At 40.7% G+C, this 26,644-nt stretch overlaps 1 protein-coding gene across 1 annotated transcript in view; it reads right to left on the bottom strand.

The window, feature by feature from the left end:
* The window catches only part of COL4A2 (collagen type IV alpha 2 chain), a 145,866-nt gene that overhangs the window by 30,190 nt on the left and 89,032 nt on the right, over positions 1–26,644 (bottom strand). The window contains exons 5-25 of the mRNA XM_082332636.1: positions 23,271–23,405; positions 23,144–23,188; positions 20,872–20,988; positions 20,084–20,155; positions 18,497–18,532; positions 18,340–18,402; positions 15,973–16,008; positions 15,263–15,304; positions 14,662–14,736; positions 13,399–13,443; positions 12,140–12,202; positions 11,340–11,384; positions 8,939–8,992; positions 8,604–8,670; positions 7,102–7,203; positions 6,552–6,707; positions 5,422–5,514; positions 4,955–5,121; positions 2,035–2,107; positions 1,841–1,947; positions 454–655 (exon numbers count right to left, since the gene is read on the bottom strand). Of these exons, the coding sequence (XP_082188762.1) occupies positions 454–655; positions 1,841–1,947; positions 2,035–2,107; positions 4,955–5,121; positions 5,422–5,514; positions 6,552–6,707; positions 7,102–7,203; positions 8,604–8,670; positions 8,939–8,992; positions 11,340–11,384; positions 12,140–12,202; positions 13,399–13,443; positions 14,662–14,736; positions 15,263–15,304; positions 15,973–16,008; positions 18,340–18,402; positions 18,497–18,532; positions 20,084–20,155; positions 20,872–20,988; positions 23,144–23,188; positions 23,271–23,405 (1,795 nt within the window). The remainder of the gene's footprint in view (positions 1–453; positions 656–1,840; positions 1,948–2,034; positions 2,108–4,954; positions 5,122–5,421; positions 5,515–6,551; positions 6,708–7,101; positions 7,204–8,603; positions 8,671–8,938; positions 8,993–11,339; positions 11,385–12,139; positions 12,203–13,398; positions 13,444–14,661; positions 14,737–15,262; positions 15,305–15,972; positions 16,009–18,339; positions 18,403–18,496; positions 18,533–20,083; positions 20,156–20,871; positions 20,989–23,143; positions 23,189–23,270; positions 23,406–26,644) is intronic.

Raw genomic sequence — 26,644 nt, 5'->3', positions numbered from 1 at the left:
TGAGCTCTTGTGAATGTAACCCTGGCATTCTAATGCTGGAAGGGACTTGGAAAGCTGCAGAGATACTATGAAGAGCTCTGAAGGATGGATACATGATTTTTTCTGGTCAATTAAAAGATTGTGTTTGATGACGAAGACCAGAGAAAACCACCTGTGTGTACTCCAATGGCAGGACCTCGCTCCATTGCCTCCCACTGCTTGAAACCTGAAAGATGTCACTTGCTGGCACTAACATATTCATTCATGCTATTTCAATACCTGACATGAAACTACTGGGACTTCTGAAGTATTTCGTTCTTTAAGATTTCTGGACAACTAATACAAGCAATCCCTTTTTACCCACATAACCCCCCACCAAATGCTACCTTTTCAACAGCGTGCTCTACAGATGCTGCACACAATTCAGTAATGATCTCCCATGGCTTTGATGTAAGACAGAGTGATGTCTCTTACCTAGTTGGCCAGGCTCTCCTGGCAGACCGGGCAGACCTGGGGATCCCGGGTTTCCATCTTGTCCATGGTCACCTGGAGGACCCCGGTACCCTTTTGGACCAGGAAATCCTTCGCCCGGCAGGCCTGCTTCTCCTGGAAAGCCCTTTGGGCCTAATTCACCTGGATAACCAGGATCACCAGGGAAACCTCTGATACCATCACCCTGCGGGAAGTGAACAGAGGTGGTCACTCCTAACTTTGCTGAGAAATAAACAAAACTCAAACAGTTGAACTACTCTCATGAATAAATCTTATACGCAGTAATTCCTCAGGTGTTGCATCCCAGCTCTTTAAATCAACATTGCAAATAAAATATATTTGAAATAATCTGGCTTTAATTTAGACCCCATGGCAGAAAAGGCACGAGAAGCGCTCTTAGAGGGAGCATTCCCCTAAAAATGTTGGCCCATGAACGGCACTTGGGCAATATGAATCACTGCTGTGGAGAGGCTTACTGCCCTTTCTGAAAAGCTGCAAGTGGGTTTTGGGGAAACCACAAGCATCATTAGAGATGTTCTGATGTGGCTTTTACTTCAGAGACCTTGAGAAAAGCTGACATAAAATTTTGCCCAAATGGGCAGATTTTTTCTTTGTCTGTTCCTCTAGTAATATTTCTACACTATTGAATCAATGTCTTATGAACATCACTAGAAAATGTTTCCATCCTCAGAAGTACTAAAAAGTACCATCTTTACTGGTAGTAAAAAGCACGGTGGTCCAGACTGGATGATATGGCTCTGGCCCATCTTCAAATATGATATAAGAGCACCCCAGTGGTTCAAAACAGCATTTATGATGGGCGAGATGAATTCCTCTTGCAAGGTGTTTAACTTTTTCTTTTGCCTACAGAAGGAGCTTAGAAAACAAACTAAGGCTACATGTCTAACTTCTAGATGGCTACAGTTAGTTAGGTGAGGTGCTATCAAGCATATATATGATGACACAACCTACATTTTGAGGATGTAAAATTGTAGTAAATTTTGCTTTTCTTTAACTCAGTTGTAACAAAGCTGTTAAAGGTCAGTCACACAGAATCTCTCTTAGACAATGCTAGAAGGAGTCACTGATAAACCACTAATTATCACAAACTAACCAGTAATAACAAGGTGGCCTAAATGGGTTATACACTACTACTTAGTTGGTTAAATAAAATGGAAATAAAAGTGAAAGATTGTTCTAAAACCCTGAGAGTAAACCTGATGTTTAATATATCAGTAACCAGCAAAGCCAGTCTAGATGTGCATCGTTATCTGTGAGAGAAGGATAACCTGGTGATCATAACCCCTCAAAATTAAATGCATTAGTAACTGAGTGTGGTTGTAATGATTTAGCTGTATTTGCTACTTACCGGAAGGCCAGGCTGTCCTGGTAAACCATCTAATCCATCTCTGCCTGGGAAACCATCTTCACCTCTGATACCAGGCAGCCCGGGATCTCCTCGGATTCCTTTGGTGCCTAAAGAAGACCTTTCATTGTGAGACCAATCTCTCATGAAAGGTATAAATAATAGCAACATACACATGATATGAATTTTTACTCTACCTTTAGTAGTTATGTGTAAAGAATCTCCCTTTTCTCCTTTTGGCCCAGGAAATCCATCTAGACCTGAAAATCCCTGGTGTTACATACATTGGAAAAAAAAAAAAAGAAACAGATTCACTTAAGAAATAAGTATCGAGATTTGCATTTCCACTGTCCTGCTTAAAAAAAAAGAAGTCTCCTTAAATTTTACTGCTTTCCTGTTGCTTTCTGTGAATGATTTCTTCTTCAGTAATCTCATTTTTGTGCCCGAATGTTTATTAATATGCTCTAACTAGGACCAAGGTCTATGTGGCATGGTAGGGGAGCTTCTGCATGAGGATGGCATTGGGAGAGCTGTGGCTTTCCATGAGCTAGAGTCCTGCAGATGACTGCAGCTGCAGAACTGCATTGGAGAAAACATGGTAAATTACTCAGTGTTAGCCACTAAATAAAATGCTGTAAGCAACTCTTTGGCACCATGGAAACAAAACTCAGGGTTATATTGACCTGCAGTTCCTCCTGCCCACCACTACAAAAGAGGATGGCCTCATAGCTGGCAGTGGATTGTGATTCACAACACCATTGCGGGGCTGAAAAGTGGCACTGTCTTCATTTACCAGAGACAAGAACTTGGGCACAGAGTGATTAAGTGACCTGCTCCCAACCACAGACCCAAGGGAAAGGTTTTGGTTAGAAGGGAGAGCTGGAGGTCCCTGGTCCAACTCAGCACTTGGAGCTAGAGCAGGCTGCTCAGGGCCTTGCCTAGTCAAGCTTTGAAGATCTCCAAGGCGGGAGATTTCCCCTCTTGCAATGGCAAACAGTGGTGAAGCTAAAGACAAGACTCTGGCATTCCTAATCCCTTGGCATAATGTAGAATCCTCCTCCTGAACAGCTCATCTGAAAGTGGTGTTGCTAGCTTCTGGCCAAGAGCCTTTCAATCACAGGACCAAACCCATGGCAGGTGCTGAGACCCAGAGGTTACAGACTCATTCACCATTGACTATTTTATGCCAGTTAGCTTTAGTTCTGAATAATTACATTCATGCTCACTAAAATATAAGCCACACATGTTAGGTTTTCCCTAGCCTCCTCTTACTGAATTCCAGGGCAGGCACTGAATGAAAGGGATGTACCGGATGCATTTATTTTTTGTTTAAAATACTTCTGTGCCATACATTATTTAAAAGGGCATCTTTCGCATCACTGCCTTTTACTGACATTCTCCAAGATTTTCTTGGGGGAAAACCACGCATGGAAACTGTATCTCAGCTGCAGGTCATCTTGACAATAAAGGTTCACACTTCTGCAAGTGTAAAGGGGGAGATCAGATTTGAGTATAAGGATCCTGCTTTACCCAGGCCGTATTTGCAAACTGCATTTTAATGGTCAGTGAAGCCACATCTATACACCATGGTAAAGATGTTTCTTTTGGACATTGCTTTTTGCAGGCCAAAAGAAATCTCAGGAACTTAATATAATGCTGTATTATTTCACTGACTATATAACTGCAGAAATCTTCAGCAGTAAGACTGCATTAATAGTATGATGTTCACATTGCTATTTTTTTGTTTTCAAGGTTCAGATGTTGTGTATAATGCAATTTAGCACACAGGTGTTTTCAAAATGTTTTACAGCTGTTTCTAATTTCTCTTTCTCCACAGAAAAAAATACCCTTTGCTTAGGATAAAATTTTATTTTCATTAAATTGCTATAGATCTGATCTAGATTAAGTATATTTATTGTTCATATATGTAACCTGTTGAACATGCTCAAAGAATTATGGAGTCATTTCTGCCTAAGAATATGGACCAAGAATATTTAGGATAAATTGTTTTACTTTGAATTTGTTGCAGACCAAAAGCTGAGATAGTCAGGGCTTTGCTGCTGAGTGATATTTTGCTATGCTATGCTATGTCTCTATATGTCTATACTACTGTCTTTTCTACAGTAACTTAAATTCTGGGATGAAAATACTGAAATTCTTTATTTCAAAGGCAAAAAACCTTGCAGAACTTGCAAAATTTTAACTGAAGTTTCAACACTAAACTTTTTGAAAATATTTGTCATTTTTTTTATGACTTCTAGAAACTAGAACTTTTCATAAAAGTATTTTGAATTTTCAGCAAAAAGCTCTATTTTTTCTGCTTTTTTTTTGACAGCCACAATCAAGTCAAAGTTTATTTTATTTTAATTCTAAAAAATCCCAAACTTATGCTAGTTGTGAGTGAGTTTGTTTTTTTGATGTTCAGAAGAGCCTAAAGCACTAACTGAAAACATTATGTTTGCTCTGACATCTTTGCATAAACGAAATCGGTTTTGGGTCAGCTTTGCAAAAATTTTATTCTAAAGTCTTGAGAGATATGACTCGCTGAAGTCAGTTCTGACTGTGAGGAACCATGATGCAGTTGGCATACCACATAGTACAGCATCTTTAAGTGTAAATAACAAGCAAGCAATTATAAGCAAAGCCCTTTTCTAAGGGTTGTTGAATGGTGGTTTGTAGGAAGACTTAATGTATTGTAAACAAGAACCTTACATTTCATCAGTTTGACATATGCATCTTATTAGCAACAACCTGAGGTTACTACTGGAATTGTTACCCTCCTAGATGGTCAGATCATACTCAGTACTACAGCTGCTTGAAAGGGTTCTGCTGAAACAGCTTTGTTTAAATGGAAAGTGGACTTTGGATGACATGGAAATCTTTCACTCTTCCCAAAACATCCTATTTTCACCTCCATCCCAGCAATTTTTGGCTTTCAGTATTTTGTAGATAGCAATCTGAAAGCTATTGCAGTGGCACAGAAAGAAAAAAATCGTACTTTTCATCGTTTTTCCATGGAGAATAGCTTGTGGTTTTTTTTGTTTTTGTTTTTGTTTTTTTTTTTTTCTTCCCCTAGTAGGCATATAAAACTATGCAATAAAGAAACAAGTATCTCACTTTTGGTCCAGGGTAGCCAGGAATACCATGTGGTCCTTGATCACCAGGTTCTCCTTTCCTCCCAGGCTGGCCAGGGGTTCCTGGAAAGCCAGGAGGGCCAGGGGGGCCAGTAGAGCCCCTTCTGATTTCATCACTCACAAGGCATTTACTGCAATCCCCTTCTTCGCCTACGGAAAGGATTGGAAAGAAAAGAAAGAATGCTCTGTCACAACAAATAGACGTTCAGCTGTATCCATTTTATTTATAGACTTGAGAATACTTGAATAGTTTCTCAAATACTTGGGAAAAGTACTTCTTTTTTTTTCCTTACAAGAAACTAACATAATGCTTCCTTGTTGTGTTAGCCCCAGATCAAATTCATTGATTCCCAAGCATGTCATAGTTGAATAAACTCAGACTGAATACAACGGGAGCTTTACACAATGTATAACAGCAGATCATCTATCGAGTTATCTGTTATAACGTACCTTTAGGTCCTTTTTGTCCTCTTGGCCCAGGGAAACCTTGCAGGCCATATCTACCTGGCGTCCCTTCCTGTCCTTTTAATCCAAAGAGAGAACCTAAAAGTTTAATTAAATAAAAATATAAATTAATCTACTGTAGATTTTACTTTTCTTCCCTTTCGTCCCTATTCCTTTGAGCTGCACTGCATCTGGCCTTTTCTGTTTCCCGTAATGTCATTTACTGTCTAACCCAGCCTGTTGTTATCTACCCTCCACTTTCTTCCTCTTTCCCTCTTCTCACAGCTTCCCACACCTGCTCTCAGTAACTTCCATCTGCTGTGGCAGATGATCCTTGCTGTTCTTTGCTCTCTCTCACCTGAATTCCTTTGCTCCTCTCTCTCAGCACAACCTACTTCACAGTACCACGGACTGCCTGCTCTGCATCACCTCTTGCACATCCTTTTTTCCACTCCTGCTCTTGTACTGCAGTGTGGTGCTTGCCACAGAGGCACAGCACAATCTCAGTCAGAAGTGGCCTCTGGAGGCCACCTGGTCCAACTGTCTGCTCAAAGTAGGGCCAACCTCAAAGTTACAGCAAGTTGCTCAGGGCCTTGTCCAGCTGTCCTAATATCTCCAAAGATGAAGAGTCTACAACATCTCTGGGCAACCTGTTCCAGTGTCTGAGAACTCTCATGGTGAAAAAGGTCTTCCTAATATCTAAGCAGAACTTCCCTTGTTGCAGCTCATGACCATTGCTTCTTGCCCTATTGCTGTGCTCCTTAGTGAGGGATCTGGTTCCATTTTCCCTATGATCTTCCAAGAGGTAGGGGAAGATGGCAGTAAGATTCCCCTTAGCTTTCTCTTCTCCAGGCTAAGGAAGAAATCCAGCTCTCAGACACTCCTTGACACTCTTATCCTTCCCCCAGCCCAAAACAGACCTTCTTTTCTTTCAAATGTTGCCAGGAATGTCTAAAACCCATGCAAATCTTTCCTTCATTGATGAGTATACAACACTTCTCCCCTGTGTGTCCTCCCCACCACCCATTTAATTTCATTCCCTCAATCTACTTTCTCACTTTGCCTTGCCAACAGCTATCTTTAAAATAAGCAAAGATGTTCCTGTGAATTCTCATCATCTCTCTTCATGCACTTACCAGGGGATCCAACAGGACCAGGTGGACCACGGAGTCCTGGTGTGCCGTGTTTACCTGGAAACCCAGGCGGGCCCGCTTGATAAGCAGGAGATCCTAATTCACCTTTTTCGCCTTTTGGTCCCATTTCTCCAGGTAAGCCTGGCTTATCCCCATCCACTGAAAGAGAACCAGGGAAGAAGTTCACAACAATTTCTTAACAATGCTGCTCAAAGAGCTGTAATGTAGCAAAAGGGAACTGCATCTAGCATGCAAGGAACAACGGAGATATTTAGCACAGAGCAAAAATGGTAACTGCACTTTTCACTTGAGCAAATCAATAGCAGTTACTGAAGCAAGGCTCTGTCATCATCTCTACTTCAGTTGTTTTGCCAGAGCCCCATCGAGGCTGAAGGAAAATGGTCCTCTCAGTTTTTTCCCCCGCAGTTAGTTATCTACCACTCTGCACTGCATATACCATGGTCCGCACATGCATTTCCCCCACCCTGACCCTCTATCAGTTAAAACTCGCTATAAAGTTAAGCTGTTGGAACATGCGTTGCTGGGATATTACCATCAGAGAACCCAGGAGGACCAGGTGGCCCAGTATCTCCCTCCTCTCCTGGGTCTCCCTGTAGTCCAGAACCACCTGGAAAGCCAGGATCACCTCTCGCACCTGAAAGACATCCCCGGTTCCACAAAACACATGTTAGTGTGATGCTGTTTATGACCCATAAATGCCGACTTGTGATACGCTGCAGATTGCTTAATTCTTAAAAAGTAAAAATCAGGAACTTCAAGGGCTTCAGAATATTAGAATTTACAATCATTTCTTACAGGTAGCTTTAGAAATGCAAAAACCTGCTACCTCATGCTGCCTCAGTCTGAATAAAGACATATATCTGAGAGATTTCTGTAAAGCCCAAATACCTGGGAGCTGAGCATGGCCTGTGACAGGAATGGTGTGGAGCCACCAGGCCCAGGAAGAAGGAGAATATCTCTCAGCTCTTACTAATATGCCGCTAGAGCTACATTGCTCCTGGGAAGCACAGAAGACCAGCTCTGTCTGAATAGGAGCCCCTCCTTTTCCTACAAGAAGTTGGCATTATAACAGACGTATGACATGTGAGCTTTCCTCTGCTCCCCAGTACCAAAAGCATCTGCCGGGGCCCAGCTATTGCCTGCAGAAAGTATCATGCTCTCGTCAAAGGTCAATGATACGAGAGGACGTATGGTATGTCCAGCCCGCTGCCTGCTTCCTCCTCTCTCTACACAGTCTCTCCTGCTCCTAAAAGCCTGGCAGGGTATTCGGGGTGATTTGAACAATGTTTTGAGCCTCTTGTCCCCTTTCTCTGGGAGGAAGGGAACCATCGTTAGACTCTCTGGCTTTTAACAAGACTAGTAAACTCAACGGTATGAGGACACAGGCTGGGGCAATGGCATGTGAACATCCTTGCTGTTTGCTAGCACCTTCCCTGGAATAGTTTTGGCCTTGGCAAACTGATACCACCTTCTGTGTGTTTCTAGCCTGGCCAGCCAGAGCCGCCACGGCTCTGCAGGAGAGCCGACAGTGGGTGCTACAACCCTAGTGAAAAGATCACAAAGGAAATTTCTCAATTTAAAAAAGGAAGAAAAAAAAATCCTCTTCTATTCCTCAAGGCTTTTTTTTTTTTTTTTTTAATTTCTAAATATTAGATTATAAGAATGGTCTCTGCTGTGCTGCCATTGCTGCACTTTATCCAGAGTCTCTGAAACAGGACGCGGAAGACAGACTCTCCCATTTTTCCTTTCACTGGACAACAGTGTCACATGCTTTTTTTCTTGTTTCTTCCCTGTGGACACAGGAATGCATGGATGCCTTTTGTACAGCAATCCAGCTTCAGCAGGAGAGACAAAGAAGCCACCTGCCTGCAAAAAGATGATTAGGGCACTCTCTTGGAAGGCAATTATACCTTCTGGAACATTTAGCAAACCACAATTTTTTAAGGAGTTGAATTCTCAGAATGTCATGCTTTTGATCTATGTAGAAGGTAGTAAAATGCAGCTAAGAAAGCAATCTAAGCAAAGAAGAAGTACCTTTCCTTGGGATGCGGGAAGGAAAATAGGAAACTGGTCCTGGAGGACCGATCTCGCCTGGCTCCCCCTGTTAACAGAAATTGAAGTATCACATCTAAGCACATTATTCTAGAGAATTTCTTTTAAAATGGAAAGGTATGCCCACGAAACACGAAGAAACAAACTTTCCAAAGCACTGACATGACTTTTAAGACATCCCAGAGATTTCAAGTTAACAAACCACATAACCAGTTCTACAATGGTGACAAACACAATTGTTACTACATGAGAGAAAAGAAAAGAAAGCAAAATGACATTTGGTTTACCGCTTCTAGCAAATGAAAGTAAAGCAGTACCTTGCTTCCCCTAGGACCATAGCCACCTGGTGGACCATCAAATCCTGGAAAACCCTGTAATACACATAAAAATGATTGACTTTTCCTTTATCAGAGAGAGAATAAAATTATTTGGTCTGTAGCAGCTGGCTTCCTCTGATGTTAGCGTGAAAACTATGCAACAGAGCTGAGCAGTTTGTCTCCCTGGGGTGAAGTAATTTGGGTAATACCATTAAGTCTCCTCGTGTTTTGATGTTCCATCTCTTGGACCAAGCCCAACTCCCATCAAAGGCCAGAGGGACCTGCTGTGGCACAGGCGCTGTTGCCCCTGGCAGTGGTGCAGATGGAAGGAGCACCTACACTCACACCGTCCCATGGAGGCTGCAGGAGAAAGGGGATCCCCTCCATGCCAGTTGACCCTGAGACACGTGGGCCAGGCAGCCAGAACACACCAACCTGCTGCAAGACGACTAAATGAGTCTGAATCATTATGAGTGGACATATTTTCACCGCAAACAGCGGGCAGCGAAACAGCACTGAAGTGCATGGGTCCTTTTTGCTGTTTTCCAGGCGGCTGCAGCCTGTTTGGCCAAAGAGGGGTCCCCTGGCTGAATGAGAGAACTCAGCACCAGCCTTGAAGGTGCCCTCATCCACCCCAGGCATGCCGTAACCCAGAGAAAATTTTCCATCCTTACCCCAGCAAATGTTATAATATTTAAGACCTTGCCCTTTTCATTTTTTTAAAAGGGCTGAAATCCGAAGCATGTGGATTAAAACATGTGTGGTAAAACACGGTACATCCTATCACATGAGAGCATATTTCAACTGCTGGGGGTGCACAGAGCAAAGTGCAGATTTCAGTGATGCTGATACAGAAGAGATGATCTCTTCTGTGTGCTCTACTCAGCTCTTTGACAACTTTTGCTCTCTATAGAAAATGTTCATATGTACCCTGGAAAAAGACTAGTGTTAAAAAGGTGAGCTTTTAGTAGAAAACAGTGGCCAGATCATCAACCGATATCAATTAACACAGTTTCACTGAAAACAGTAGACTTGTACAATTCACACTAGTTAGATTATTAGCCAGCTTTTTAAAAATGCATCATCTCCCGAGCTTCACAGTAAGAACAACTCCTACACAGAACTTGAATGTTGACAGCCAGCTCTGTAAGTCACTTACGCAATTCTGAAGCACTACAAATACCACAGCTCTCAGCAAGATGCCACAAACTGGACCGCACACTTCAGAGACCTTTCCATAATGGCAACTGTACATCACACCATCAGAAAAGGAGCCTCTTGAGTATCAGGTGTAAAATCTCTTTACACTAGGTGGAGCTGGTGGTCTAAAAGTGAAGCAGCAGCTTCATAATTAACTGCGACTTCATCTGTGTGCAGGCAGGATTTAACCATCCTTCTTTCTTGCTTAAGAATCAAATCACTCAAAAATGAACAAAAAGGAGGCTGCTGTGAACAGCACATTGAGTCGGCTGTCCCCTCTCATACCCATGTTCTCATACTCCATGATACACAATGATACTCCATCCAAACCAATGTACCTTCCGCTAAAATTGTTCCCAAGATTCACCCTCAATAAGGGGAAGCCACTGACCATTTCTGACTGGAGCATGAACCTATGTTAAGGTCAACCAGTGGGCTTTAATGGGTTTTGCATCAGCCTCTTCACATACGTATTACTGATAGCATATTCCCTTCCACACCACCAGGTTTTGTGATCAGATTGAATAGCTGTGCAAATGTTATTTTTCATATTTCATGTACTCTCATGTCCCATGTGTTTCACGTTATTGTTATGCCTTGGTGGCAGGACAAATCAACATCCTTAAACAACCAAGGATGGAGAAGCATGGAAAAGTCATGCATCCCACAGCTATCTGAATACTGAAGAAGCCTTTTTCTGAGACCAAACAGAAAGTATGAGCGCTTCTCTGTCTAACAGAATGCTATTTCAAATATTTGGGTGTGTTTCCATGGGGACAGAGATTTAAATGGTGTATTTATCAGTTTCTGTCTCTTCTTCTTCTTTTGTGATATTCAGGATAACCATACATCTCAACCACATCTGCAGAAAGCTATTCAAAAAAGTAAGTTTCTGCATGTAGGAAGAAAATTACAGAAATCAGAGTCGCAGTAATGGGAACAATGAAAATTACACCTCGTCGTAGTGCTCTTAAAACATGCTCGTGTTTTAAGCAAAACAGACTAATTATAGGGCTATTTTTTTTTTTCTCACTGATGAGAAAAATAACTGACCCAAAATTACAATGATGGATGAATCCAGATGATATTTGTTAGACTACAGCTGGTGTAATTACAGGCAGAATTTGTCCTCTACAGTTTACTTTTCAGACAGATTGTCTACATATGTGTTAGAAACAATAGTCTGGTATGAAATACTCACTCTTTCTCCACTGAGTCCTGGAAAACCATTGACGCCAGGCAGACCCTATGAAGGCACAATAAAATTAGCAAAATAAAGTGACATCCTAACATCCTAATGGTTAAGAACTATTATTATTTCTTAGATAAAATAAATATGACAGCTTGACACTCTAACAGTCAGAGTTCAGATACTTTTTCAACGAGATTCATGTACGGTGCAAACAGAACAGGTCTGAAATCTAATCTGGTATTTGATTTTTATCTCTTAATCAATACATTGTAAATTGACCATGAAGATTTTAAAGATGGCTGAGATTTTTTTAAACGTATGCTGAGTACTGTTCTCACTCTGTTTAAGCACTTTAGAAACACTGCTCCAAAAAAAGCATCCAGAGATGCTACAAGGTAGTAGTATTTAAATTAGCTTTTTTTCTGGGGTCACAAGTAACCAGAGCCAAACTCATGTTTGTTAACCATGGTCTGAAGAGAGCTAAGGTGGGAACAGTGAAATACAGTCTGTGCTGAGGACCAGGACAGTACCTGCGGCTAGTGAGCACAGCTTTAGGTAAGAGATACACAAGGTTTCCCGATGATGGTATAGGCATGCTTGTGAGTCCTCTGGGGCCCTCCTCCCACTACCATTTCAAAATGGCCTTTTCACTTTCCTGTATCAGGCAGTTCAGGGCTGGCCACAACGCGGTGCGCTGAAGAACTATCATTTCCATAGTTAGTTAATCTGTGTTTTGTTCCTGAAGGCAAACTCTCAGCTTGGATTTGCACATTCAGCTGGGTGAATTTTACCTTTAATGAGTGACTCACCCTTTGTCCTGGGAAGCCCATTACCCCTTCTTCCCCTCTTTCAGGAGCATAGAGAAGTACCCCCTAGGAAACATTACAAGTCAGTTCAACATATTTCTTCATTATGTGCAAAAAAATTGTTACACTGTTTAATGGAAGCTAAACAGGAAGAAAACATCATTCTAACACATGGAAGATCTAATAATAGCTGCATGTGAAAGAACTGTTGTGCTTAAAATTAAGTGTAGCATGCTTGTTTCATTACAATAGCAGGAGCAGGCCATTAGGGAGAGGACAGGGTTTCCCTCCTATCATCTCCTCCTCCTTTCTTTCTTCTGTGGCTGCAACTCTGAAGAAGAGCCAAAGCAATTGTTCAGCTATACAACCAATTAAGCAGCTCAGCTTATGCCCAAACTGTAGCTTCAGAGAGCTACTTGGCAAACATAGGCATGCTGCTATCCATCCTACTATAAAAAAAAAAAGAAGGGAGAAACACATATCCTCTTCAGCTACATCAGCATAAAATCTACAGTTTTCCTAATGTAGTCAACAAAACTCTACATGTGTAAAATCTGACCAACAGCTGGAGAACTGGCTGGCAACTGCACACAGAGGGCATCAGGGCTCATAGTGCGACCTTCTCCCATAACCTTGTGGAGAAGCTGACCAGACTATTTGAGAAAATAAAGCTCTGAAAAATGCTCAGTGAGGCATCCCTAATTGGTAAAGACTGTATTTTAAACCACTCGGGGAAGTAAAAAGGAACCACTCAATGGCAAAGCTATTTAGACAGTCTAGAGGTTGCCTGTGAGTTAACTAAACCACATTCAGTCAAGCCTGGTTGACAGCTCTAAATGATACAGCAACACATGGGATTACTGTCCACTTACTCAACAGACTTAATGACCAATGAGACCAAAAGTCTGCATGTGCTGGAGACTACGCTGAAAAGGATTGAGAAAATTTCCATACATACTTATTTAATGAAATTTAGTGGAATTTTTAAACATAGATCAGCAGATCAGCAGCAGTAAAGAGATTTATTAATAGTTAAAGCTAAAATTAAAAAATGTGTGAGGGAAAATCTTATTTCGGTAAACCAGTGAGAGATTGACTGATTGCACTATTGAGTCATTACATGTCATATTGTTCAGTTTTTCTAAAGCATCAGAACTGGTGTCTCTGCTTATGTTGCTCCGTATCTATATTGCATCATTTCAATGAAGAATGCATCAGTATTAACTCCTGTATTATTATTTGTTCTTCTCCACTTGACTTACTGGAATTCCAGCTTCCCCTTTTTGTCCAGGTTCTCCTCTTTCACCCTAACAATAAAGAAAAAGTATTCAGATATATTAAGCATTCCCATTTACATTTCAATAAGTTTTCTACAACACAAAGTGACGAGTGTTTATCAAGAGAAAAAACACCACTCTTGTGTTATTCTTTATTCATACACTTGTCATATGAAATGCATGGTTTCATAAGAAGTTTTTAAAGTTGCTTTTTTTAAAACATATTTTAATATTTTTCTGAAAAGGTTTCTAGGAATGTGAACACCTCAGGTTGTTTCCAGGCTTGTTCATGAGATGTCTGGGTGGTGAGTGCCTGAGTAATGCCTATAAATAAATGCACATTCTCCCATTTTTACCTACTGATTATTTATGAATTGCCTGATCAAAAGTAACAGTTCCTGTTAGGATGAGAAAAATCATAGCCTAAAGTCTACTCACTATATTGACAGTATCTGCATTGAATGCAAGGGCTCTCCAGATAAGTAGCTCATATACAAACATCTCTGCTTAGTCATGGAAATCCCAACATGTATGCTACTTAATGCAGACTGCAGACTGTCAAAAGCATTTTTAGATTTTTCAGTATCATACCAATTTACTTATCTTACTGCAGAAATTGCATGACCCATGTGAACTTTCTAACGTCAAATCTGGGATGAAAACCTACTGGTCTGGGGGTTGGTGCCTGGTGCAGAATATACGCATAAGGATATGAGCACCTCTGCTCCCAGCAAGAAGCAATAGATGAGAATAAACTGCATCTTGCTGTTGAGCATTTCCCCAATATGTACGAACAAGCCTTAATTGTAAGTATACAAATATCTGCACCATATATAGATACGTTATATAAACAAACACAGTAATTCAGCTTCCCTAAAGGTGTGCTTCTTTTACAGGAAGAAAATTTCACTCACTATTATGAAAAATAAGATATTATCTCTCAGCAGGTATTTCTGCTTGTAAAATGAGAAGATGTGTGTGATGGCCAGTAGTTCCATACTTACACAAAAAGAACAAGTTTGCCTAGGGCACCTCTAGTCTGTGAGAAGTGCTTTCTGAATGACTTCAGCCACCATACTTTCAATAAATACTTCATGATCCAAGCTATGGGAAAGTAGAAGATTTCTCTTTTGATACACTAAAGACTTCTAAGTACTATATGTAGAAGCACATTTGTACGATATTTTAGTTCTGGTACTGCAGAGCTCTTAGTTCCTCGTGTATTTTGGCAAAATACCTTGTAGTTACCTTGTATTTGTCAGGGGACACACCCATCAGTTCTCTTGTAGGAAGCCCAGGTGGACCTGGAGGACCTGGGGGGCCCTGCAGGAAAAGCATAAGGGTACATTTACTAACAGTTATAATACCTTGTCAAGCTGTTGATCAGCACAGGGCCTAAGGAACCGCAACAAAAGGACCAACGCAGATTTGCCCCTGCTAGGAGTATGGTTCTAAACCTCTGAATAAATTCATGGCAAGACAAATTTATTTTGTGCTGGGATTAACATACAGCAATACTTGCTCTTGTCCTGTACGTTTCCAGAATGACAGTAAAGATTATTGCTTTATATAAAGTGGTCTGGCTCTATAAAATTCAGAAGTGTTACCTCTGATTCGTGTTGGTGTAAATGAGGGTACAGTTAGACCTAGACACGTAGAAGTTAGTTCAGCTATGACACTCCTTATGGAGACTGTCATTACTTTCAAAGCTATACTTGTTTGTTTTTCTCTTATAATTATGTAACACGATTGCAAATTAAGAGAGTATTTAAAATAGGTTCCTTTATAAATAGCAAATAAAACCAACCTGTCCTTTAGCAGTGATATTAATTCATTAGTTTTCCTTTACCTGTTCACCTTTTTCTCCATAGAAGCCAAGGCCCCTGTTGCCCTGCAAAAACAATAGGTCAAGATTTACTAAGTGTATGACTCAGTTTTCTGATGTAAAATTCAAATTTAAATATGGTTAAAGGGCTTTTCAGGCTTACAAGTCTGTAGGACACCACTGAAGAACTGCAATCAAATAATAGTCTAGGTTTACCTCAAAGTATCTTTATAGATTTAAAAGTATTTTTATAGACCTAAACATTAAGAAAGACAACTGTAATTAAAATCTCATGCTACCAGTGCTTCTTACAACAGACTTTGAGTCATTCACTGAGCAATGTCGTGAAAAGATCAAGCATTTCTTTTGCAAGTTTTTTAATAGCATGGAACGTTAAATAAAAATGCTTAAGTGGGCTGGAACAATGAACTCATATATTTTTTCCGCTTAGATATAATTGAATATTGTAAAGGCAGCAAGGATTCTCTGTTCATGGGAAGCTACTGTGACTACAGCAGCAAATTAAATCTGGCTCTAGAACTGGTTTAATCTTTTCAGGGTAGGCGATCCCAGTGTAAGATTAACTTCTCGTGGTATGCCGCCAACACAGAAGGTCTTGTGCTACACAGACTTTGCTGCAGCCTGGGATTCTTTATTTTACTGCCTTCAAGTGGGTCTTGGATAAACCTTAGCGACACAAAATCAACGTAAACAACTCTGGCACAAAGACTTACTTGTGGTCCTGGTGGTCCTGGGGGCCCTGGTGGTCCCTGGGGAAACACAATAGAGGAGAGTAAGATAGTTGCTGCTTTCTAATCAATGCAAGCAGGAGGTCAGTTCCTTTATGTCTGAAATATAAGTATATATTTACAAGGCAGTGTATTCCTCAGCATTCAGTGTGCTATCCTCACTGTATCAGCTGTGCTTACTGTTCTGAAAAATACCCTCCTAAGTCACATCGTAATTTTTCATAACAGAGTAACAGTCTCCCAGCTTAGACCTAATGAAATCCCATTTTTATTTCAAGTAATAAGAACTTGTGCTTTTAGATCCTGACTTACTAACATTTTAAGCTCATACCTAAAGCTAAGGACGTCTTTAAGTGCTTCACTGGACTGTGTCTTTGTACTGCATCGGTCTGTAAAGGGAGCTGAACTATCATATGCATCTCAGATTACCTATTTGGTATTGTACAGAATGAAATCAAAGGAAGATGGTGGGAAATGAAACTGTAACAGGAAAAAATGCTGCCAGAGTCTTACAAGAAGAGCAGTAGGAAAGCCATCAATTGGAGATACAACCTGCCTTGCTTCAGTCAGCTATGGTAGTTAACAGGCTCCAAAGGGCTTTACATATCAAAAACTCTGTCAAATGCGGGAAAGGGGAGGGGTGAATAAGAAGCATGAGCTGTTCAGAGAGGAAGATGGTACATAAGAGGCATAGAAAAGAGAGTGAGCTGTAGATCGAACCATCCACCTACTGAGCCCCGAAGGGGATGTAACTGGGTTATGCAAAATCAAGTCCAACTCACAAAGAAAACATAACAACATTCAGGTGGAACCTGAGCTTGCTATACATCTCTGCCTTGCTATGTATCTTTGCGTGCATAAACAATTGATGACTTCTGAAAAAATTAGTTTTGAATCGGTTTTGGTTAGTCAAGTAGTCTGTGAGCTGCTGCCTAATGGGCAGATGCACTGTGCGGGGCATCCCGCTGCCTGGAGGCCCTGCAGGGGCTTAGGGGAGCCACACTTGCCTTCATGTGGGATCTAGGACTTAGGGAAGAGGAATGATGCAAACTCAGACCTGGGAAATGCTCCCAGGTCCCTCTCACAGATAAGCCACTGCTTTAGAAATGGTAAATGTATAAAAAACATATTCTGTTAAGAGCTGGAGATGGTGGGGAACCACCTACTCTGGAAAAGTGTTCAAAAGAGATGTTATTAAGATGGCAACCAGAGGGATGCAGTCATGGGGCTCAGAAAAATGTGTGGTTCATAGCACTCCTAACATCCAAGACAGTGCATTGGGAATATGAGTCATTGCAGGCTGAGCTCCTGTGTGAAGCTCATGAACTTTGTGGGCTCACTCTAGAGTAAGTAAAGGACTGAGGAGATTTTCCCTCCAGGAGGACCAGAGGAGAAAGACAAGGTGAAGCTTAGTCCAGATGATAAAACAGGCACTGCAGAAAATTAACTTTGGAAAGGCTTAGTGTGCCTTTTAAACCTATTTAGTCTTAGACTTATTTTTTTTTTTGGGGGGGGGGGGGGTAGGGTATCCCTGCAAACGGCTGTGGAGGCTGTGTGTAAGAAGCACTGAATTATTATTTTTTTTTCTTCCCTAAGTCAGTGATGTAGACCAGGTCTGAAGTGAATTTCGTCAAAACAAATGAAAAACAAACAAAAAAGCAAATGTTATAAAGTTGTCTTACAGGAAAATAAAGCAAGGCTAAAGAAAATGAAATATATTGAATTTGAACATCTGCTTCTCACTCACAAAACTATTAACCATGGTAATAAGAAATGTAGAAAATGGTATCTGGAGAGAACACAATCTTCCCAAAGAACTATTCAGCAACAGTTGTCAACATGAATGCTGTAAATGTTGATTTTGGAAAAAAATGACTGAAAAATAGTTTAAAAATAAAACTGTATTCGAAATACTAATGAAGAATGTTATCTATTCAATCTCCTGTGGGAAGTGTGGAGAGCTAATATACATATCTTTTATGAGCAGAAAAGATAACATATTTAGGACCTGATATCTTTGATAACTCAGTGTGGGGGGATGTAGACTGGATTGCATTCAATTATCTTTACAAACAAGACTCTTTAAAGGAGGTTAAAGAAATACAATATAAATCAAAAGCCTCTGGCAATACAGGGTGAAAGAAAGTATACCTATTTTTGCAATATTCATCCTTGTAGAATCAGTGTCTTCCAACGCCTTTTAAAAGGTTTTGCATCCAAGGACGCCTACTTGCTATTTCTAACCTGTTTTTTCTATCCATTTGCTAGGTTACAGTCCAACGTAATGAAACTTACTGAGATGATTCTTCTGTTAGGTTAATCCCCTACAGAACATATTTTAAATATACTTACTGGTCTTCCTCGCTCTCCTCTTGGACCAACAGGTCCTTGAATACCCAGCGTACCCGGAGGTCCCTTTAAATAAAAAAAAAACCCCAACCATCAATTAATGTTGTTCTGATATCAGTTACCATTGACACTTTATCACATTCGTTGTAATACTACTTACTGGAAAACCATTGAATCCTGGATCCCCAGGTTCCCCCTAAAAAAACAAAGAAGTAAAAAATGCAATAAATACTATATACAAAATGGAATAAAATCTTTTTCTCACTCATTAATTTTTTTCTCATTCCAAAACCTAATCATAGCACACAATGCTATACAAACCCTTACATACAGATGCATTCAATACAGGTGTTGAGATAACCGAATGTGGGCCACATGGATATTGTACTTTCTATATATAATATAGTTGCACGCAATGCAGGAGGAGGGTACAAAGTTGGCTAGGGAAGTTAAGGATCCAAACTACAAGGCTGAAATGGACAACAGACCACGTTTAATTCTTTTTTGAAAAATCTCATCTAACCAGTGGCTTAATTAGGGCTATAACCTTAGCTGAAATGTACAAGCTCATTTTTCATGAGTTGCATGGGAATTACTGAATCATTTTGATTCTCTTCTGAGTCACTAAAAGCATTTGGAACATACTGTTTTCAGTGACCACATATTTTAACTGCAGTACATGTTGAAATGTTTTTGGAAATTGGATCCAAAAATGTTCTAGTGCAAAGACCTTCCAATACCCATAAATAATGTGGTATTCAGTCCAGACACCTTTAATCATTTTGAATAGCATCCTAACTATCTAGTTAATTTGAGTTTAGTTAACAGAATAATTTGTGGAACCAAGTACTTTCTGAAATGGATACAGGTGTCAGTATCCATCCTTGGCCACAACATACTTGAGCAATTCTTCATCATTACTTAATCATGCCTTAATCATTCCTAATTACTAACAAGTGCAGATTTTTAAATAGTTTCTGAAAGGAAAAGAAGATTCCATTAAAAAATACAGGCAACTTGCAAATATGTCAACAGAAAAACCTATTTTGGCACTCATCACTGGCACAAAATATACATAAACAATTTCAGCAGATCCCTTCTGTGCTGAGTACAGCTCAAATGTATCTTTGTACATAAATTCGTCACAATTTATACTCTAACAGCATATGTAACCCCTTATCTTTATCTGATACCTTCAAATTGTACAAGACTATATATAAAAGAAAAACTACGAGTGATTACAAAACAAGTTTTAAGGATTAGATACAGCAAAAACACCCATAGGAATCCTTGGGGTTTACTAAATAACTAAATAATATATTGAAGCATATTTTATCCCAAGTCCACCAAACCCCTGCATGAAAATTATACAGAAAGGATGCTAATGTTAAACAGAATCATTCAATGGACAAAACTATGGCAAAGGAATGCTTTTGCCATGCATGATACAAAGGTAGTTGTTGAATAAAGAGAGTAATACTTGAACTACAACATCTCCAGTGCCTCTGCAATCCACCTGTAGGCTGGAATTCCTTGCAAATAACTGAATGGAGATTTTTTTTTTCCCCTGGATATCAGATAGACTTTGCTGTAACGAAAGAAAGCAGAAGCTGCCTTGCAACGCCTACACAGAATCGAAGTGGGCCTCTTGGGACGTGTCCATCAGAGTGTAAGAAAAATTAACTCTCCATCATCTCCTTGTAAACCAGTACTGAGCATGAATAACTCACAGGAGTTACAGACGTACCCTGTATCGGCCTGCGATGTCCGGTGGCAGTACGTAGGGCTCCCCCTTCTGGCCCTTTGGTCCTTGGACTCCCTGGAGGTGACCAAAAAAATAACAGAAGTAAGCTTTCATATCATATATGTTAACACATAAACAGCTGAGAGTAATGAAAAATATTTGTTGGGGTTTCCATGAGTATATGCATACTGCTGTTTAGAGGCAGAGACTATGCCTAGCTCTGGAAATTCATGGTTTAAAAGCAAGCGTAAACCCTCACAGTACACAAAAGAATGAGTTTCTGATTCCGAGGGAAGAACCCCCATTACCCAGGAGTGATACTACAGGGTCGCACCTCCGAGCTAGAGCAGCGGCTGCAGCTCCCCAGGGCTGACATGTGCCCTGGTAAATCCAGGAGCCCCACTGCTCACCTCAGCACGATTCTACGTATCGTGCCATGGAAATCCAATACTTTGACCATGGGGCAGGGAAAGAAAACGTTACTTTTATCGGGAATTGTGAGTTTAATCTTCTTTTATTGCTGTTGGATAAAGCTGTACAAGTTTTCCTGAAGCAATCTCTCCGCAAGAGCTACGTGACAGGTATAGCTCTGGGCAGACCTCCCAGCCCTGGCTGCAATTTAATCACTAAGCGTAGTGCAGCGTGTCCACAGTAAGCCCGCATGGATGCTCGGCTGGGCCAAAAGGGAGCTCCATTAAGAGATGTCCCATTCACTTCCAACACACACGTGAATGAAACTCACTTCAGTAACGATCTTAGCTTCAGGTACTCACTTACTGCCAGCTACTTACAATGGTACCAGGGAAACCAGAGAGTCCGGGACTTCCCGAGTCACCAGGGTCACCTACTGTCCCGTTACAGCCATCATGACCCGGTTTCCCCCTTGATCCTGGCTGCCCTGGATGACCCTGTTGAGGAAAAAAAAAAGTGTTTATCTATCCATCTGTTTCTAGTTTTCCTTTTCCTGTAGTCACACAGTATTTAGACATTCTCACATTAAGCCCAAGGCTTGGATCCATGGGAAACTATGATTTTCAAAGACAGAAACAGACAGTGCCTTTTTTTAATATAGCTGCAGCTTGAACCAGATGCCCCAGACAGCATGAAAAAAATGAGTAGTGAAGGACCTTTCAGAAAGGGTAAGAAAGCTATATTCAATGCAGGCTCTGTTAGAGAACTAAGCCAGATGAGGCTGCTGCGCAGGGAGCCACCAAGAACTGGGATTGTTAAGCATTTCAGTGCTTCACACTGGAAGAGTGGGAAGAAAGGTTCCTCGCTGGCTTTGAACAGCTTCCAAGCCAGAAAAAAAGTCAGAGATGCTTTTGGAGCTAGGTTGAGTGTCGTGATGAGGCTGTAAGTATGGAGATGGGAAGAAAACAGCAGGGGTCAAAGCAAGGGAGCCGGGGGCACTGCAGAACCTCTGCATGGAGCCTCTGAAAAGTTACTGCTGTCTCAAACTGGATTTCCATTGCTGTACCTACATCCACCCTAATTTCTGTTGCTTCTGGTTTGCACTGAGGCTGATGAGAAGCAAATCTGCCCTTGAACACCTCTTTCTTCCAGCGAACTCAGTCAGAAAAAACAGAAACTAACATAAAACATTTCTCCCTTCTCCTCCATATAGAGCGAGAGTTTTCTCATTGCTTCTGTTCCCTTGCTTAGAAGAAAAAGAAGTCTGTCCACGTCCTTACCTAGCTCCATCAAGACTGGCACTCCTCACCCCAGAAGAGATTCAGGTGTGCCATCATCCTCTCTTGGCCTCCAGCCCCACATCCTAGCACGGTGCCATTACAGTTCGTACATGTACCTATCTATCCGCCTTCCGATGGCCAGTGTTGTCTCGGCCTGAGTAAACTGGTCGGAGAATGTAAGCGAGTGGGAAGGGCAAGGGAGCTTGAGGACAGGACACAATGAGCATGCAGGTTCAAGTACTGTCTGAAGGTACTTATCCCTCACAACACAATGTGCAGAGGCTGGGAAGGCAGGGCGAAAAAAGAAAGCTTGCTCAGGTAAGAGAAGCGGTCCAGCTATAGCAACACGGAGCTTCACAGGGGAGCGATTTACTCTCCTTCCCAGGACGTTAGAGTGCTTAGAAAAAACGTGGTGAGATGAACAAGATCCTTGGCTTCAGAAGTGTTAATAGGAATGGGAAAGAGGGTCTTCTGCTTTTCCTTTAAGAGTGCGAAAGAGGGAGAGGAGGAAGATTGTGAGAGAGAAAGCCCTGAAACTCGACAGGGAGCTCTTCTGGAAACAAAAAAGGGTGAAAGCAGAGTGGATGTGGATGCGTGGGCTGCAGAGCGGGGCCCCGGTGTCAGGGAGCACTACAAAGGAAACCCAAGCCTGGGAACTCTGTCCAGGGATTCCAGTGACTCAGATTTCTTTGTTATTTTATGACACAAGATGCAAAGAAGTGTAAGCTGGGAAAATACTGTGCTGTGAACTTTACCCGGTTTTCCTCTTTGAATGTTTCAGTTTCATGGACCTGGTCAATTTGTTCAAAGTTTGACACTGTTTAGTGTTCAGTAAGTTTTTTAAGACTATCATCTCAAGCATGCCATATGAGCTATAAAGCTCAATGCTTTATACTAACAGTATAGTATAGTATATATATGGTTAGTATTCTTAAAATCATTTGTCTTTCTGTGTGCTTTGCAACTCTGAAATAATTAAGAAATGACCCACTGGTGTCCTTCACTCACAAGCCTAAGAGATGTGAAGTACTTAATCTCACAGCTCTTTCCTACGAAAGAACATACTTAGCTGGGTAACCTCCAGGGACGCAGGAAATTTCCGTCCTTTCTTGTCCCCTTTACAAGGGGATTTCTCCATAGGACAAAGCAAACGGACCTTAATTATCTGAGGGAATGAGAGGGAGCACAGATTCTGCTCTCTGTTGTGTATCTGCAGTTCCACTCACTTCAACAAATGTCCTTAGCTTAAAAGCGTGTGCATGGCTGATGCAGAATTTCACCCAGCGATTTTAATTAAAGTACAAAGGCTTTAAACTAGCCTGCAATATTTGCAGTTGGTGATTTCTTGAAGGTGAGGTAACTGGCTACTTACAGGAATGCCATCTGCCCCGGGGAATCCAGTGACTCCTCTTTGCCCCTAGAGTAAAACAGCACAATTAAAATGATGTTCTGCCCAGTGTTTTGCTCATTAGCTAAAACGCCTGATATTCAAAAGTTACCACTTCTCCTTTGGGTCCACTTATTCCTGGATATCCTCTTTCACCTTTGTGACCTTTGGGACCTTGCACGCCTGGGATCCCCATCAATCCTGGTGGTCCAGTGAACCCCTGTGATCCAAGGAGTCCTGGCTGGCCCTGATAAAAATAATAAAAAAGCATTTATTTAGGAACAGTTGTGATGCATGAAGCTGGATTAGTTATCACTGCTGCAATGGAGCTGATCTCTTGAAGAGAAAATAAACACAGAATCTCCTTCCGTTCAGTAGGCCAGACTCTTTGATGAATGTCATCTGGAAACACCACGCAGAGAAACTCCAGCAACAGTGACCACATTGTGCATGGCAAAATCAATACATGGAAATTAACACACAAATCAATATTCATTACTTGAATACTCATGGCTACTCTATGACAAAAGAGTTTTCTTTGGAATAAGGCTTCTCAAGAGTGATTCTCACTGACCTACAACATAATCAATTACACTCCAAGCAAGTAAAATATGCTTAACTGTGAAATCTGCTTAGTGGCCCTATTTCTTACAACTGGAGTCTGATATTTAATGGCAGGAATTTCTGCCTCTTCGGGGATGATATTTCTATTTAGCAGTGGAGCCTGAGAATTATTAGACCCACATGCATCCACACAGGTTGAAGAGTTGCACGCAAGGCTCCCTTGTCATTCTCCCTTCAGCGCTGGTTTGGCTCTTCAGGCCACTTCAAACACCATTTAAAAATAATCCCCTGTTGACTGCCAACATTACAAGGCTCAACAGGGGAAAAAATCATTTGGAAATGACACAATGGTGGTTTAAGTAATGGGTCGTGACAATATGTCTGAGATCGGTGAACCAAAGCATTTGAAAGCCATTCCAGACGTGGAGTCACTAAAGGCACATATGTTTTGCATGCTCTACAGTAGTCAGTGCACTAATGACACTAATAATAAATGGCCGCAATCTTTTCTGGAGAAATATGCTTCAATGGCACAAAGCACCATTTACCAAGACATTCTAATTAAGCCGATTCTAATGAAAGTATTCTTAAAATGCAATTAGATTTTTCACAGACCAGTCTGCAGCAGCATCAATATCTCCCAAAGCAAGAATTACAGCAAAACATGAACAAACAGATATATATTTATACAAACGAGCTGATAAAACAATAACACCTTGTTTTAGTATAAAATACTTACAGTCTCGCCCATGCCTGGAAAGAAAGAGCTAGAAGATGAATGCAATCCCTGTCCAAGAAGGATAATAGTTCAACTTCATTTAATGCCATTGAGGTGGGAGGACTGAAGGAGGGCAGTGTGGGGACTTGAAGAAATGAACCGGAAGATATCCTAATTTCTTTGTATTCAGGAAGTTATAGTAAAGATACTGAACAATGCCTTATTGATATTAGGCAAAATTTATTTTATTTTCATACTGAAGGATAGGCCCATTTGTGACACACTTTCAAAACTTCATTGTCAACTATCTATCTATAATTAACATTTATCTAGGCCACAGTAGTCCTGATATCGCAAACCCGAAAACAAACACTATGACTGAAACACAGATTACTTCTAGTTTTAAAAACAAATCAATTTTCCACACTGCTTTCATGGAAAATGGCTGTCACAACAGTTGGATTCGGTTTTTATAGTTTAAACCTTATTGTATTATACCAAATGAGTCCATACTGAGAAGCTGACATAGCCAAACAAAGTACAAAACTCAGTGCAATTTTTTTTCTTGGAAGAATACTAGGAATGAGCCAGTATGAAGAATGAATTACATGGAGTTCCTCAGGACAAGCCACCAGGATGGATCTCGTACAGTATGGATCTTTTGCTATACTGTTATGATTAATTTGACGAAACTGATGGTTTAGGAGCATTGCCAAAGGACACCATGGATTTAAGTGTTTGAGCTGTCAGCATGAAAGAGAATCTCTCCTCTGCTTACAACCAAGCCCAACTTTATAGAGCATCCATACTTCTAACCCAAGCCTGCTCATGTGGATTATTAGGTGCTAGAAGGCCAATGTCTTCTAAAGTTAACAGAGAAATAACAAAAGTTACATGAATACATGTAAAATATAATATGATTTGTGTTGGCAGGAGGCATATGCATCTGAACAAGCGGCTGTTCATTTCCATATGCCAGCCACAGCTGGTTATTACAGATGCATCTTTCTCCACATCAGTAGTTTTCAGTTTTCTAAAAATCAGTGAATCTCAAAAAGTTATCCTATGGAGGTGCCAATCCTTGTCTAAACAGATTCACAGCAGACACAGTTTTCTTAGTTACCTGACTCAAATGGAAAGATGCTGATTAGAAGCACTAGAACAATGATTTAAATCTGAATCAATATTCATCAGTGTGAGCTCCAAGATCAGGAAAAAGAAGTCTTTCCTGATGTCACTTTTTCTTGACTCTTCTTACCTACTATGGCTCAAAATTTATGTATAAAGGAATTAAGAGAGAGTACATATGAGCATACACCATGAAACTACCTTTTTAGGGAAATAATAGATATTTCATTCATTTAAAAAATGCACAGTCTGTGTTCTTTATCGTTTTTTGTAGAGCAGTATCAATTCCTATGCAAATATCAATATAAAATACTTCCATCTTACTATAAAGCCTTAAAAATTAAATACTTAAGCTAGTTTGTTCTTCCCTATACACCCAAATCTGGAGAGGAACCTTTAAAAAGGATGAAAATGTATCTCATTCACCTGCAAAGAACACAGAAAAATTATTCAAATTCAGTTGCAGAGATTTGAGTTGGCTCCAGTTTCAATTTGATTTTGAGAGGTTCTGAAAACAAATGTTTCAGTCGTTTTCACAAAGGAAGGAAAACACCGATTCTGTACACCAAAAATGCTGCTTCATTTTTAAAGTACCTGAAAGCTAAAAGAAGTCAAATAAATTCCAAAAGCTACTCATCCACCTGAGATATGCAAACCATCTCTTTAGTACCCGTCTACACCCCTTTTGCGGGCAGCAGGCTGCAGGCAGAATGCGTGTAGAACATTTAATTGTAACTTCTGATAAAATGCGGGTTATGTTTAGAATTGTGAGATCTGTGCCTGGCTTTCTGCAGGGGCCATGCAGAGCTGCAACACTTCAAAGGCAGCGTTACATGGAACATGGTTACCTCTCTAATTCTTACACCAAATACCACTCTCCCAGTCCCCGTTTCCTATCTGGTGCGGAGGAAGAAGTAAACAAGGAATGGAAAACAAGGAAGAGAGCTGGGCAACGCCACTGCCCCTTCCCCATGCTTTCCTGGTAATTATCTGATCATTTGTTTGTTGGGGAATACGGGTTATTTAATATTATTTGCAATAAAGAGAAGAGAATTGATCCTTCTGAGACCAGTTTA

This window comes from Platalea leucorodia (assembly GCF_965183815.1).
Source record: "Platalea leucorodia genome assembly, chromosome: 2".
Taxonomy (NCBI): domain Eukaryota; kingdom Metazoa; phylum Chordata; class Aves; order Pelecaniformes; family Threskiornithidae; genus Platalea; species Platalea leucorodia.
The sequence above is the reverse complement of the archived record's forward strand: the minus strand, read 5'-3'. Positions and strand labels throughout refer to the sequence as shown.